Source organism: Pungitius pungitius, chromosome 8 (genome assembly GCF_949316345.1).
Source record: "Pungitius pungitius chromosome 8, fPunPun2.1, whole genome shotgun sequence".
Taxonomy (NCBI): domain Eukaryota; kingdom Metazoa; phylum Chordata; class Actinopteri; order Perciformes; family Gasterosteidae; genus Pungitius; species Pungitius pungitius.
Genome location: NC_084907.1, coordinates 19,979,722 through 19,993,526, shown reverse-complemented (window position 1 = coordinate 19,993,526; position 13,805 = coordinate 19,979,722). Strand labels below are relative to the sequence as shown.

Below are 13,805 nucleotides of genomic sequence, written 5' to 3'. Positions count from 1 at the left end.
ATATTTGAGCCATTTGGTTGGCTTAGCGACACACCTGTATGGTACTTTTTGATATCATATGATGTGCTCATTTTACAACTTATTCTCACTCGACTCGGGCAGCCAGAGAAGCCCTTTATCTCTCCACTATTCCTATAGTGGTGAGCTGTAAGTAGTCCGCCATGTCCCCTGCTGCCTTTGGACGAGCAGACGGAGACACCTGCTGGACAGGAACACAAACCAACACGCTATTCCAGAATAAAAGTAGGCTCGTGTTTTTTTTTTTTCTTCAAACAACACTTTATTCACAATTACTATCAGCGCTCAGGTCTATGGAAATATATGCTTAAACTTCAAATAAAATATAAAAAAACAAACAAAGAAGCTAACAAAGGCAGGTAGCTGAAATTCACACCAATAAGTAATACACTGTTGTGTTGTTCTCTGGCACAGAGTAAAATATATATCCATTAAACATACACAGCGCATCTCTTCACAGTGAACCCTTTAAGTGCTTTTCCGATGTAAATGAGGAAAGGACAAACATACAAGTTCAGGGAAATTACATTTTCCAAGCTTCATTTCTCCTCACAAGTCAATTTTTGTCAAACCATATACAAGGAGGTCTGCCTCTTCAGTATTATAAAAAATATTGTAAACATTTATATTAATTTCACAACATACATTCAAATACATACTGTACTGTACAGCAAGGTTTTCCTTCTGTAATGTTATCCTGTAGCACCATGTATAGCAAGCTGAACAAACTATTTGCCTACTTCTACAATGTGGTACTTACGACACAAAGGAGTAAAATGGCATTCACTAATGGCGCATTCTACCAGTGGTCAAATATTGCAAAGGTTTGGAGTGTACCCTTGTTAAATGGTGATTACTGTGTCTGCCTGTTCATGACACCCTATGCAGGTTGTTGGATGAAGGCAGGCAATCTCTAGTCCCCTCACATCTCACAGCTTCGACGAAGATGATTATTCATAAAAGGAACATTCATCGGCGTTAAGATCAACTATAATACAAAAGATTATGGCGGGCGTGTCCTGTCGCTCATTCAAAAGTCCATGTGAACACCAAACACTGTGGTGCAGCCACATTGGTGCACAGAAAGGAAATATGACTCTCTGTCACTAAGGATTTAGCTATTCAGCATGTGCCACGGAGACATCACAAGGGCATCACTTCACTGAGCAGCAGCAGAGTCAATATGAAACGCATCCTGTTGTCCACTCAGTCCGGTATGAGAAGAAGGAAAGCTGATTGTAGCGGATATATATATATATATATATATATATATATTATGTACAAGCAGTACTGTTAGATAGAATGGCAGATGAACGTCAAACAGGCCCACCTTATTCACAGCGTCCTGTTAATGTTAATGGTACTGACCGCTGAGGGGTAACAGAAGATCATAGCGAAATATGATGATAACGAAATGTGCGCAAAGGTGCGCAAAACGGACAATTGGAAAGTCTTAAAGCTTCGTCCTGGTCTCAGCGTCTCCTTTGCCTTGGTTAGAGTTACGAAGGGGAAACTCTCTCAAAAAGGAAAACCCAGATTAGAGTAAAGTAGTATCTCAGGTCATGGTTCATTGAAGTGTGGTCAAGGTCCTAGGGTACGACTGCACTCCCCCTTCTCCTTCCTTTGCACGAGGAGGTCGATGTGGTGGGTTGAGGGATGTGGGGCGGTTACCCAACCCATCCTTCCCAAATCTGCCCTCTGTGCAAAGGAAACAAACACTGTGAGTTAAATGTGCCACCAGAGACCTTCACTGGAAACCATGACTCCAGCTCTGTTCTGTTCCTACCAAACACTGTGAGGAAAAGCAAGAATTGACAATAACAGGACTGAGAACACAACATAATGAGACAATGTTACACCTGCATTGCTTTACTGAATCTGACTTGCTTGAGGGAATCAAAATCAAAATTTGTGCTTTGCAATGCAGGCAAATGAGGATTACTGTAAGTATAGCAGCACATACATAATTACAGTCAATGGGGGAGGAGGGGAGCATGCTGCTGGGTCCTCTGACCAAGCTGAAAACAAATCTGGTAGGAGATAGGACTGAAGCTTGGCTGGCTACAAAGGAACAGATGGGTTATGACAAACTCACAGCGATTTGGAGGAAGGCTTCTTCACTTTTGGCCTCTTTCGACGATGAACTGGCCTGAAGCATGCACAGCACGTACAGACGCGCAGGGCAAATGCACGTGCATGGAGACAAACGCACATGTATATATACGCACAAACACACACAGGTTCACACACATACATTATGCACACCCACACACAGGGAGGCACGCACACACATACACCCCCATACACACAGCAGAGACAGGCAATTAGGCTTCATTACAAACAGGGAACAGCAGGAGCTGAAAAGCAGGCTGGAATATTGGCCCTCTTTGGCTTCTGCATGCTAAAAATTGCTTTGATGACAACAGTAGGGAACCAGGTTCAGAGGGTTAAATTCAGCACAATGCCACTGTTTTTCCTTTTCTTCGACTCCCTGAGCCGACTTGTAGTTCGAGGAAACATAACCAAAGGCTCACTAGGGAGGCTGTAACCTCCCAGAGCTAAAACTGTAACATGTATTCCATCTGCCGTGTTTGTAAAAGTAATCAACTGTGCTGTAGTGGGATGAAGAAAATACCTGTATTCGCTGAAGTAGTTTCGCTCCTTGCCTCCTGAAAGGGAGTAGAGGTAACATAGGTCTCAGTCTGAAATAGCTGGAGACACTAAAATCAATCTTGTTTGCCTTCAAGGCTTTCTACTCACCCTTCTCTGGGTTGCATTGCTTATGCCCCTTGCAGCCCCGTAACTCCATGAGTTGTTGATGCATTGCATTCAGAGCAGTGCGGTCGAGCGTGCTGACGGCATTTATCAGCTACAGGAATAATGAGGACACAATGTTAGCGAGTGCTTTGGAACATCTCCGGAAGAAACTCTGTACCCGTGTGCTCACAGGAATGTACTATGAATCCGGGCGTGGGATGAATTTTGTAGTTGTTATTGGTTAAGTTATTTCTGTATCTGCTGCAGAGTAGTGTGCGTGCACATGCCGTACCTGGTACGGGTCAATGTTGAGGTCAAAATACTCCAGGAAGCCGGTTGCGAATTCACAAAACAGGAAGTTGTGTGTGTCATTGATGGTCCTCAGGCACCAGTAGGTGTTGTTGTTGGCACTGGTGCATGCACAGAATGGACCCACTGAGGGAGGGAGTGGGAGTGGAAGGGCGGGGGGGGAGTGGAGAACAAAAGCTATTACAATACCGTCCAAAAAATACTTTTACCGTAACTTGCTTTTAAAAAAGTTTTTAAAAAAGATATTCTTCAAATCTCTTTAAACAGCCATATGTTGTTCCTCACTTGTCCAGAAGGGGGCCGTCTGCCAGTGATGGTTGTCATGGGTGAAACAAGTGAGGCCCGGCATGCTGCAAGTGTCGTTGTTTTGGAGCCTTTTCAGGAATTTGCGTAGTTTCTTTCGGCGCTTCTGCTCTTTCTGCAGCCACTGGCTCTTTTGCTTTGACGGCATTCTGCTGAAAAAAAACAAACAAACAGTGAGACTGCAAGAGGAAATAAAAAAAAAAAGAAATGTCGAACTATGTAAATCTTTACCTGTGCGAGTGCTTGCGCCCTGCATAGAGCCTGAAAATCTCTTTATTATTGGGGAGGTAACTATAAAGACGGAAAAACATCTGTCACATAAGAAATTAGATCTCTCTGCTGGCGACCCGCGCGGCCTGGACGCCTTCTCACCTGGGTGTGTTACACTGACATTCCTCTGGCCGCACCTTTTTCAGGTGACCTTTGACATCACGCAGGTTCTTGATTTTGGTCTGCAAGGTTTCAATCTAAACGCAGTGTCAACAAACACACAGCCAGGCAACATCCATTACCTACCGTACGCTACTAACAATCTGTGAAATGGGTTTAACAGGCTTAGATTTAACAACGTAGCAGTACCTCATGCTCAATGTGCAATTTGTGGTCTTTCCAAGCTTGAAGAGACTTGTACAGGCCCCCATCACACTTCACTGTGTCATTCATTAGAATGGAGCACCTGCAGGGAAAAAAACACACCAAAATGATGAGCACCACTGTGACTCATGCATCTGGAGTCTAAACGATTTCATAACGTTTCGTCTTTCACCCTGAAAGATGACACATGAATGCATGAAGGATGTACGCATTAGCACCTGTAGGTGACTTTAAGAGCAGCGGGTGGCGTGGGTTTACTGCTGGCGGAGGGTTTGGCCGCGACTCCCATGCCACTGAACTCCTCATTGTCCTCCTCGTTGCCCTCTCCTCTCCTCCTGTGTGTGGCCCAGCTGCTGTTCCTGGAGCCCGGGGGCCGGTAGCCCTCCTCTAGGTCTACGGCGTACAGGTCGCCGTCCAGCTCAAATGACACAGAGCGGGCCCAGCGCTTCCTAGAGGCGGTCTTACTGGATTTCACGTCTGAATAAGACGAGGCGGCGGGATCTGAGGGAGATGGACGGGAAAAGAAAGAGCAATTAGGTTTGTGATGCAGATGATCAAGATCTTTGACGATGTGGAGAAGTGAGGACTCGCATATGAAAAAGAAAGCAGCGTTGATGTGAGACAAAGCTGCAAGCACTGTATTATGTAGGATTCTCTAGGAATAATTTACAATCTTCTGTAATTTGATGATTAAAGATTCACTTCTCCACTCTAGTCTACCACTTGATGGCAGCACTGACACATGCTCCCCATCTCATGAATACTTCAAAAGATGGTTATTTTAGCTTGAGATTAATGGTCCTGTTTGGCAAGGCTTTGAAGGCTGCAAGGCGGCAAGGACATTTCAAAGTGTCTTTTTGAGAAAACAGTTCTATTTATAACGGCCAGAACAATGGTGCATGTGAGTGACAGGAGGAACTCACTCTTCTTGGTGAGCAGCCTCTTCCTCTTCAGGAAGGATGTTTTGAAGCCCACAACGTCGCAGTTACAGATGTCGGAGTCGGTAGTGGGAGACAGCTGGACGTGGGAGGCACCTCTGGCCATCAGAGCCTGCATGCGAGGAGCATAGAGACCAGCCATGCCCTTGCACTTATACAGCCTCAGCTTGCCAGTCTGGTCCTCCACACACTGCCACTTCTGAAACAAGGCAGGGAGAAGTTTCATGGCATTGGGTATTTAGGCTTAAATAGAAAACCAATTGACTCAAATTGTTCTGTGTTTCTACACAAATTACCCAACACAGAATTCTAATGGTACTGAAGACATAACAATGAATAAACATTTCCTTTGAGGCTTTTAATCAGTTTAAAAAATAAAATTGTAAAATAAAGTCAGCTCTTAAAGTTTGATGCTTTATGCAAAATCAGTAATCGGTACCTTGGCATCTGTGGCCAAAAGAAAACACGGGCTCTCTGACTGCTTATTATCAGCCACCCATCTAGTCCAATAGATCCCAAAGAGTCTAACAACTGCACGTTATACTCAGTAAATTGTCAAACAGATTACAAATGATCACCCTGCATGAGCTACAACTCATGTGGTTCCTCTGAAACTTAAATAATCTCTCTCTTTGAGCTGCTGTAGGTCAGGCACCTGTCCTGGCTGCTGGCAGGAGGTCTGGTACTCTGCTTTCTGGCACAGGTCCATCACCCGCTGGTATTTTGGCAGGAAGTTCTCCTCCTGGGCCATTTCCTCCCCTCTCTTGTGCAGAGGCTTCCTAAAAGACCAGGAAAACACGTGCATTTCTGTCTTTTTTTTCCCCAGCTAACCTAAGACAAGGGGGGGGGGGGTTTGTCACTAGCCGACAGTCCTTGGACTGAAAACATGTGCTTTAAAAGGTCAATCAATAAAACATACCCCCTCTCCACCAGGAAAGAATCTCTCCATGTTTTACCCTTCCTGTTCACCTGGAACCTGCGAAATGATTTAACAGAAAAAGGAAAAGTCCTGTCACACCACTCTGGGGATATTTGCACTGAACAAACACCCTTCTCATTTTCAAATGTCATCTATGTGTTGCCTTGAAAAGAAAGTGGTGTTCCGCCTTATTTGTGGATTGTTCATTATGTCAAAGAAAAACACACAACAGAGTTCTAATACAAGTCACATGGCCATCGAATCGGCAACATTGTAAAAGTCATTGTTGAAATGTAGGTTGAATGCCAGCGCGTTGGGTGAAATAAATGTGTGGAGTGTTCACCTATTCACTGGCCTGTCTGTGTCCAGCAGCTTGAGGATAGACTTGCCATCCATTTCTGCGGGGATATCAACACCGGCCATGTCCAGCATAGTTGGTGCCAAGTCGACGTTTAACACTATATGAGGATTACTGCAGTGAAGCAAGAATGAAAACGATTAGGAAAACAATCACAAGGTCGACGATCTCACACACTGTATTGTAACAGAGCATGTGGACATCATAATATGTATTGTATAAGAGAGAAGCAGTCAGTCGGCGTCACTCACATGGCACCTTGGTCCACGTTGGGTCCTCGTACGAAGAAGGGAACGCGGATATCGAACTCATAAGGCATCGATTTGCCTTTAACCAGACCAAACTGCCCGATGTGGTAGCCGTGGTCTGAGGTGTAAATCAGGTAGGTGTTGTCGAGCTCCCCTGTCTCCACCAACATGTTGTACAGCTACGGAGGAGGGTATCATCCATTTAACGCTCGCACGGTGTGAAAAAAATGCATACCTCATGGCCGATGGCTCAAGTCTCCTGTGCCAGTTTCAAGGAAAGGGGTTTGTTCAATTTACCAAGTGTGTCAGAGAATACATTATAAAGCCCCCCTGCGCAGATCTCACAGGACTTGAGACGGTCAGATGGAGTGTGTGCGTATGTGTGTGTCTGTGTTTAAGCATCTCTCTCTCTCTGTCGGCATGTCCGCCTACCTTCTCCACACTGTCGTCCACAGAGAGCAGGGTCTGCATCCTGCGGCGCTGCAGCATGTTGGTGAACTGCATGTGGACGGGCTTCATTGCTCCTGTGTAGCGTAGGATCCAGTGTTTGTCGAGGTTGGGTGCGTGGTTGTAGCTCGGGGTTCTGAAAGAAGTGTAAAAAACATCAAAATAAACCACAGAAAAAGAAAAAAAAATGCGGTTTTCAAAACAAATCTGAATACATTTGCATTTGTTTCTTTTTTTTTGCACCTCTACACATCCGATTTTCATATTCTGCAGCTGTTAATTGGATTACAGAAAATGTACCCGTGTCTGTGGAGTTACATTGTGCATTCACAGCAATATCCTCTGCCGATGTCTCATATTCTTCTTCTTTCGAAAGTAGCAAGAAAACTGTTTATGCAATGCTAAACTGGAGGTTACATAAACCATGTATAATGCGACGCAGTGTAATCGATAGGACTGAACACGGTGAGCACAGTCTGATCAATAATTCACTCCGGGCCATATGGAACTTTAATTATTTGAGAATAAACACTGCTAAATGGCTAATGGGATCCGAGAAGAAAATATATTTAACGTTTAAAGTTAATCGATTTTACTTTTAGGACGGCCCGCAGTGGAAACTCTTATGTAGTGTGAAGATGTAGGGTGAAGAGAGGGTTTATCACTGGACAAGGGGAGAAGTTTCACCCTCTTTCCTTATTTGGTTGATAAGAGTGGAGGGAAATGGAGGGAGAAAAATAGCCAAAGAAGCACTCTCCGGAAACATAACCCAAGGGAGAGAAAATTTATGGAGAAAAAGCAATTAAAAGTTTGCACAAAGACACTGGGGCTTAATTTACAGAATATTCTTTGTGTAAAGCCTGCGTGGCACAGGTTAACGATGCTGGAGGGATTAGACCAAGCAGGAGAAAGGAGTCGGAAGGAGTCTGAGTTGGAAGGAGGGGGAGAAATGTCTCATTACTGCCCTCGGGTCTGTCTCTTGGGGCCAATATCAGGCTTGATATCAACCAGCAGCACCAGACTGCAAGTCAGGAATATGGATGTTCAGGAAGACCCGGCCGGACGTTTGTGTGTATTTTCTGTGGGATAATTACCTATGCATTAAACATACATAAGTCATGCATCACTTTGATCACTGCTGACAAAATGGTACAAATTAGCAGTGATTACACTAATGTGAACAGCCCATGAGCCAGAGATACTGAAGCGTAACACGGGCTGTGCATGGAGAGGGCTCAGCTGGCAGGAGCGCACTGCAGGCGGAGGAAGATTAGATCCAGGTGAGATTATGGAATTTGTGACATTCTGGGTCAAACAAAAAGGGAGTCTGAACGTGTTGATGTGTGTGTTTGTCTGCCACGAAACGATACACAATAAATGGGCAAAGACCATCCAATTTAAAGGAGAAGACTATCCAAAAACCGGCCACAGTCCGAAGAGAACTTGATCGATCGTAGCGATGGATTTTGTTTTTGAAGCTTGATCTTTTCCTCACATGTGCTGCGATGCGTTGAGGAAAGCGGTGCTGTACTGCGGGGCGGAGTCCTCTGGGCCGTGCGGCGCAACGTGGCTCAGGACCATCATCACGGGCCGGTGAGGATACATCCTCTTGGACATGCGGAAGTAGTTGGTGCTGTCGTTGGTAATGATGTCTGTCAGGTAGTCCTGCGGAGCGAGCAGACGTTGTCCATCAGGCGCCCGGTGAGTGACAGAGGGAGTGAAAGAGTGCTCACGGCTATTCTGGATCACTGCCCATTGCTGACCTGGTGTGTGTCCAACAAGATATTCAAATACTGTATAGCTAGTATATAATAATAATGTGTCTAAAAAACTCACCCAGTAGACTTAATAGAGTGCTTAGCATGCAATCTCCTCCGGTGGAGTGGTTAAATACCTTTGAGTAGACGCCGCTGTGTTTCTCTCGTACTCCGTTCCTGCAGAGGGTGTAGTTGTAGAAGCGAGAATTCTTCACCAGTGCTACCCACTCCTTCCAGCCAGGGGGCACGTAGGAGCCGTTGTACTCATTCAGATATTTTCCAAAGAAGGCTGGGTGAGGGAACAAGGCCGAGCGGCGGCGTGTTCATTTTGGTCTTTGTGCTCAATGCGTCTATGCGCTTTCAAAGGTCGGACCCGGAGCGCTCACCTGTCCTATAGCCGGAGTGGTTGAGGTGCACGGCGAAGGTGTGCGGCTCGTGGTGCGCCTGCCACGAGGGCGAGGAGCAGTTCTCGTTGTTGGTGTAGGTGTGGTGGTTGTGCACATACTTCCCCGTCAGGATGGAGGAGCGGGACGGGCAGCACATGGGCGTGGTGGAGAAAGCGTTGGAGAAATGCGTGCCGCCCTTCTCCATGATTTGCCGGGTTTTGTTCATGGCGTGCATCGAGCCTGGGAGAGAGCGGTGCAAGGAAAAGAGAAGGCGGGAGGGAGGGGGATGGGGGGGGGGGGTGAGAGGTGTTGTTCGAAAAAGGCAAGGAGGGTGAGACAAGATTCAAAGGCCAAGAAGGAAAATGAAAAAGGACGCGGGGGATATAAAACGGTTGAAGAAGGTGGAAAAAAAGAGTGAGAAATTTGGGAAAACAGTGGGTAAAAAAAAAAAAAATATATATATATATAGGGCACGATGGGTAAAGAGCTAAAACCATTAGGGTCTGAAAAAAAAAAGAACGGGGGTAACTTAAATGAGGAAATAAATCTTTGTGGTGAAATGTAACCGATTTGGATTGCTGTGTACTAAAATCTTTTCAGGCTGATGGTGATTGTTTGGGAAAACAGATGCTTGACCATAAATTCCTGCTTTTCAATGAGAGTCTTCTCACTAGCCATCACAGTAGGACAAAAGATGTCACAGAGGCCATTATGCAGCCCCTCCAGTCCAATACGCCGCTAAAGGACTTAAGCGGGAAGGGAGATGGCCAGGATCTGGCACCTAGACAATGAAAGTCATAGGCCGCCCTCGTTTCATGCCAGCATTGGAGGAGCTGGCAAAGGGAGCACATAACTTTGAGTGGGCCGGTTGTTATGATGCCAAGAGGCAGCATTGGGCTGACTTTCCCCTTACTGATGCTGGTGGATGCACATGGCGAGAGTGCCCGCACCCATGGGACAAAGACAAAAAGCAAACAGAGAGAGAGAGAGCGAGAGACAGCTGCACAAACACACGGGAGAGGATTAAAGGAGGGGAACGTCTTACCCAGTTCTATGTCCTGGTCATCAGTGAGGATGAGGATGATGTTGGGCCGGATGTTGCGGAAGTGGCGGTCCTTCTGCAGGCGCGACTTTTGCCGATAACCCGACAGGTAGCCAGAGCCGTTGGCCGCGGGGAGGACTCCCGCCAGGGCGAGAAGGAGGAGGAGAAGAGGGAGCCCTGCCATCGCGCCAGCCAGCAGTCACCTCCTCGGTCCTTCGCCTCACACACAGGAGTCTGCGGCACCCTCACTCGACCTGAGAGACGGGACACAGAGGGAGACTGATGAGAATAGAACTGCAGGCGCGCGCACACACACACACACACACACACACACACACATGGATGCACAAAAGAACATGGGGAACAATAGCAGATGCAAGCCTTGGACAGCCATTACAGGGTGCTCTTCCGTACAAATGCTCCAGTTTGGGCTGAGCTCAGCTCGTTAATCAATCATTAATGATGCATTAGAGTGGTGTCATTGGCTGGGTGTAATGATCTCTGTGTGATGAGCACATGGCTGCCAGGCTGGGGCTAATGGGCCTGGGCCTTGGGCCAGATCAGGACTCACCTCCCCCTGAGAGGGTTAGGGTTGATATGAGGGGTGAGTGGGGGGGCAGAGGTGAAGGAGAGAAGACAGAAGTGGAGGAACATGAAGACAGGGGTCAATGAACGGAGGGACAAGACTCAAGTTCTAAAGATCAAGACTTTAAATTATTCAGACTACAATAGCACAGCGGCAGAAAGACATTTGGAAGTATATGTGGAAAAGACAGCAGGGGATATTAATATGGTAATATCATCAAGGACAATAAAACTGCCTCCAGATGTGTTGAAAATTTCTAATTCTGCTCACCGTATGTGGGTTTAACATAACAATTAGTTAAGTATGTGTGTAATGTATTTAATGGAGCTTTTTCATAATTAATCTCTACATGCAGTTAACAAAAGTTACACTAAAATCCACTTAGTTCTCTAATAACTCTTCCTCATTAACAGTATGTCCCCTCTGAGTTTACCATGGCAACTGCTGTAGCAGCTGCACCTTACTCGCCAAACAAATGAATGTGAGATTTATAGCAAAACAAAGCAATGGAAACTAGAGCATTGTTTCCTTTGTAGATTCATACTATTCAACCAAGTAAACAACATGTGAAATCTCAGCAGAGAAAGCAAGAACAATGGTAACATTTTGAAACAATTGTTAAATATTAGATGGGACATGCATATTGATACATTAGCTTTTATATTGATGTAGGAAAAATAAAAAACATAATTTCATTTTATTTTGCCTACATCTTATTATTAAATCATTAAAGCAAAGAGCTGAGTTTTGAGCTGAAGTTTTAATCACGATCATCGGAGCAGCAATATGTCTCAGTGACCGTGATCATATCCACAGTGTATAAGAGCAGCATCAGCTTTGTGTGTGTGTGTGTGTGTGTGTGTGTGTGTGTGTGTGTGTGTGTGTGTGTGTGAGTCCACAAGGAGTACGCAGCCACAGGATGAAGGCTATGACAACATCACAACAACAACACTTCTCTCAGCTGGGACCGCAATGCCTCCTTAGCGACACCCCGCCCCGCCGTACTGTCGGAACCGCGTCCAGGTGCACACGTACGCATCTTCGTGCTGTTCTCAACCGAGGCCAGCACGAAGATGTAGAATCCATTCAACATTTAAGAGGAAAAATGACAACAGAAGAGTTTCTCAGATTGTTCTCGTCATTGTGTTCTTCCCTTACACCCACACTTGCCCTCTATCCTCCTCGAAAGCCGCGCATGCACGCTCACAGATAACGCATGCACTACTCCCCCCCCGGAGGAGCACATGAGCTCTGACCCGAGCGATGGTGTCTGTTTGATATCGTCCTTGCTCCTTTCTGGGACTCTCTTCCTGCCCGCTTCCCTCTTTCATTTCTGGGAATGTGGAATGAAAACAAAGGAACAAAAGAAAATAACTTGGTAAAAGAAACACACAGATTTAACCAGCTCTGTCAGCCGTGAATCACCAAAATGGATTCCAGGACATCCGCAGTGACTGAAGAACACTAGTGTGCTCAGGAAAGGGGGAGTCCTCTGCCATTTTACCTTCTTCTGGCCTGGTTTGTGGTGTGGGAGGTACAGTAATTCCCTTTGATAGTTGTTTATCTATTCAAAAAGCTGATGTGGGGAAAAAAAGCCCGCTAGAGAAGAGCACCAAATATAGCCCCGATTTACAAGAAGAAATCCAGCTCGATTTTACGCGCTGATCTATCAATAGCTAAGTATGGAAATGCTCTGCTATTGACATGCAACGGTGGTGGATATTTTCTGACATTACTCCCGTGGGGCGTCCTCCTTCCCCCTGATACCGAGGACTAATTGGAATTTCAGTCTTTTATCAGCTCAAACTGACACACGCAGTCCTTTCCTTCCAGATTGCCGCTCGCTTTTATCCGCTCGTATTGTTTATCTCTGCGGGTGGCAGATGCCACGCGAAACCGCAACGAAGGAAAGAAGTGGGAAACCGTAACGTCCAAACAGACAGAGGCAAATACAACTTAAAAGAAGCTTTTCCATACTTGGAAAAAAAGCAGGTATGGACGGCCATTAGAGAAATCAGAAGTGTCTATCATGTTCTGATGGTTTGTACACATGCATAATGCAGGGCCAGCCGTGGTGCTCCTTGCTACACTGGGATGGTTCGGAGCTCGTCTTGCCTGACAAGAGATCTGCCCACATCAGCTCTTTCCACTAAGTAAGTTACCAGACGACAATGCTGATTCAGCCCGACAACACAGAGTGAAAGAGGGGATTTTTTTTTTTTGCCATTTAGACAGAAGCATCAGACAACACGAGTAAATATAACTCTCAGCAAAACTCATTAAAGGCCGGGGGGGCTCGTAGAGGAAGGGCTCGGGAGTAAGCTAGCAGAATATGAGATCACAGGGAATAAGCTTCTAAAAGCATGTTGTCGGAAGGGGGGATCGTCTCAGGTTATTCTAATTCCAAGTGATGCCTGGAAGTCAGAACAGAGAAGGAAAAGTTTTGCTCTTCAGTCTTTTGCTTGTAAAGAGGCTCCAGGAGACGGCAGCACTGCATCATCAGATGAAAACTTAATGCCCCTCCATCTCTTATTGATACGACTGAATTATAAATGCGGCGGCAACGGAGCCGGCCATGTCGCAGCACCGGCGTGATGGTAAGACGCGGGCGAGAGTGGTGGGACGAAAACATCCGACAGTAAGATATGTTACACTGCCCGACAACACACATCTGTACTTCACAGTTGAGGGAGCTGAGAGAGCGCTTGAGAAATCTCCCAAAGACTTTGCAGGGGCGTTAATGCACTTTTTCCTCTGATAAATAAAACACCTCAGGCTTTGGGACAGGCAGGGAGTCTGATGCATCCAATCTGCAGCTCCCCGAGAAGGCACAGAACACAGACAGAATATGAGAAAACCAAAGGGGGGGGAAAAATGACATTTATTACATATTGAAGGAGGACAAGCCATGGTGTACACTTGCAATTTAATCAACTCTGTCTCATTGTGCATATGAAATATGGAGGAGAAAGCCCACAAGCTGGAAGCCAGACTCCTGCATTCTCTATCAAAAGTGTTCTGAGAGAGATATAGAGAGAGAAAGCAGAGTGTGGGAAAGGGAAGGATCCTCGAAGCTTGTAGTTTGGAGAGAACAAAGCCCGAGCGCCATCATTGCTGATGGATTTTTCCCGATAATGAAAACT

At 45.9% G+C, this 13,805-nt stretch overlaps 1 protein-coding gene across 4 annotated transcripts in view; it reads right to left on the bottom strand.

The window, feature by feature from the left end:
• Positions 1-265: 265 nt before the first annotated feature.
• sulf2a (sulfatase 2a) overlaps positions 266-13,805 on the bottom strand; it is a 29,484-nt gene continuing 15,944 nt past the window's right edge. For 2 of the 4 annotated variants that reach the window (XM_037490992.2, XM_037490994.2), the window contains 20 exons: positions 10,080-10,330; positions 9,035-9,274; positions 8,786-8,937; positions 8,387-8,556; positions 6,877-7,027; positions 6,448-6,623; positions 6,182-6,310; positions 5,839-5,895; positions 5,575-5,698; positions 4,905-5,118; positions 4,200-4,482; positions 3,967-4,063; positions 3,760-3,854; positions 3,619-3,678; positions 3,370-3,539; positions 3,068-3,210; positions 2,779-2,887; positions 2,654-2,687; positions 2,114-2,167; positions 266-1,716 (listed from right to left, as the gene is read on the bottom strand). In XM_037490992.2, the coding sequence (XP_037346889.1) occupies positions 1,686-1,716; positions 2,114-2,167; positions 2,654-2,687; positions 2,779-2,887; positions 3,068-3,210; positions 3,370-3,539; positions 3,619-3,678; positions 3,760-3,854; positions 3,967-4,063; positions 4,200-4,482; positions 4,905-5,118; positions 5,575-5,698; positions 5,839-5,895; positions 6,182-6,310; positions 6,448-6,623; positions 6,877-7,027; positions 8,387-8,556; positions 8,786-8,937; positions 9,035-9,274; positions 10,080-10,260 (2,670 nt within the window). In that variant the 5' untranslated portion in view covers positions 10,261-10,330 and the 3' untranslated portion in view covers positions 266-1,685. The remainder of the gene's footprint in view (positions 1,717-2,113; positions 2,168-2,653; positions 2,688-2,778; positions 2,888-3,067; positions 3,211-3,369; positions 3,540-3,618; positions 3,679-3,759; positions 3,855-3,966; positions 4,064-4,199; positions 4,483-4,904; positions 5,119-5,574; positions 5,699-5,838; positions 5,896-6,181; positions 6,311-6,447; positions 6,624-6,876; positions 7,028-8,386; positions 8,557-8,785; positions 8,938-9,034; positions 9,275-10,079; positions 10,331-13,805) is intronic. The other 2 variants (XM_037490995.2, XM_037490996.2) reach the window with 2 other exon arrangements.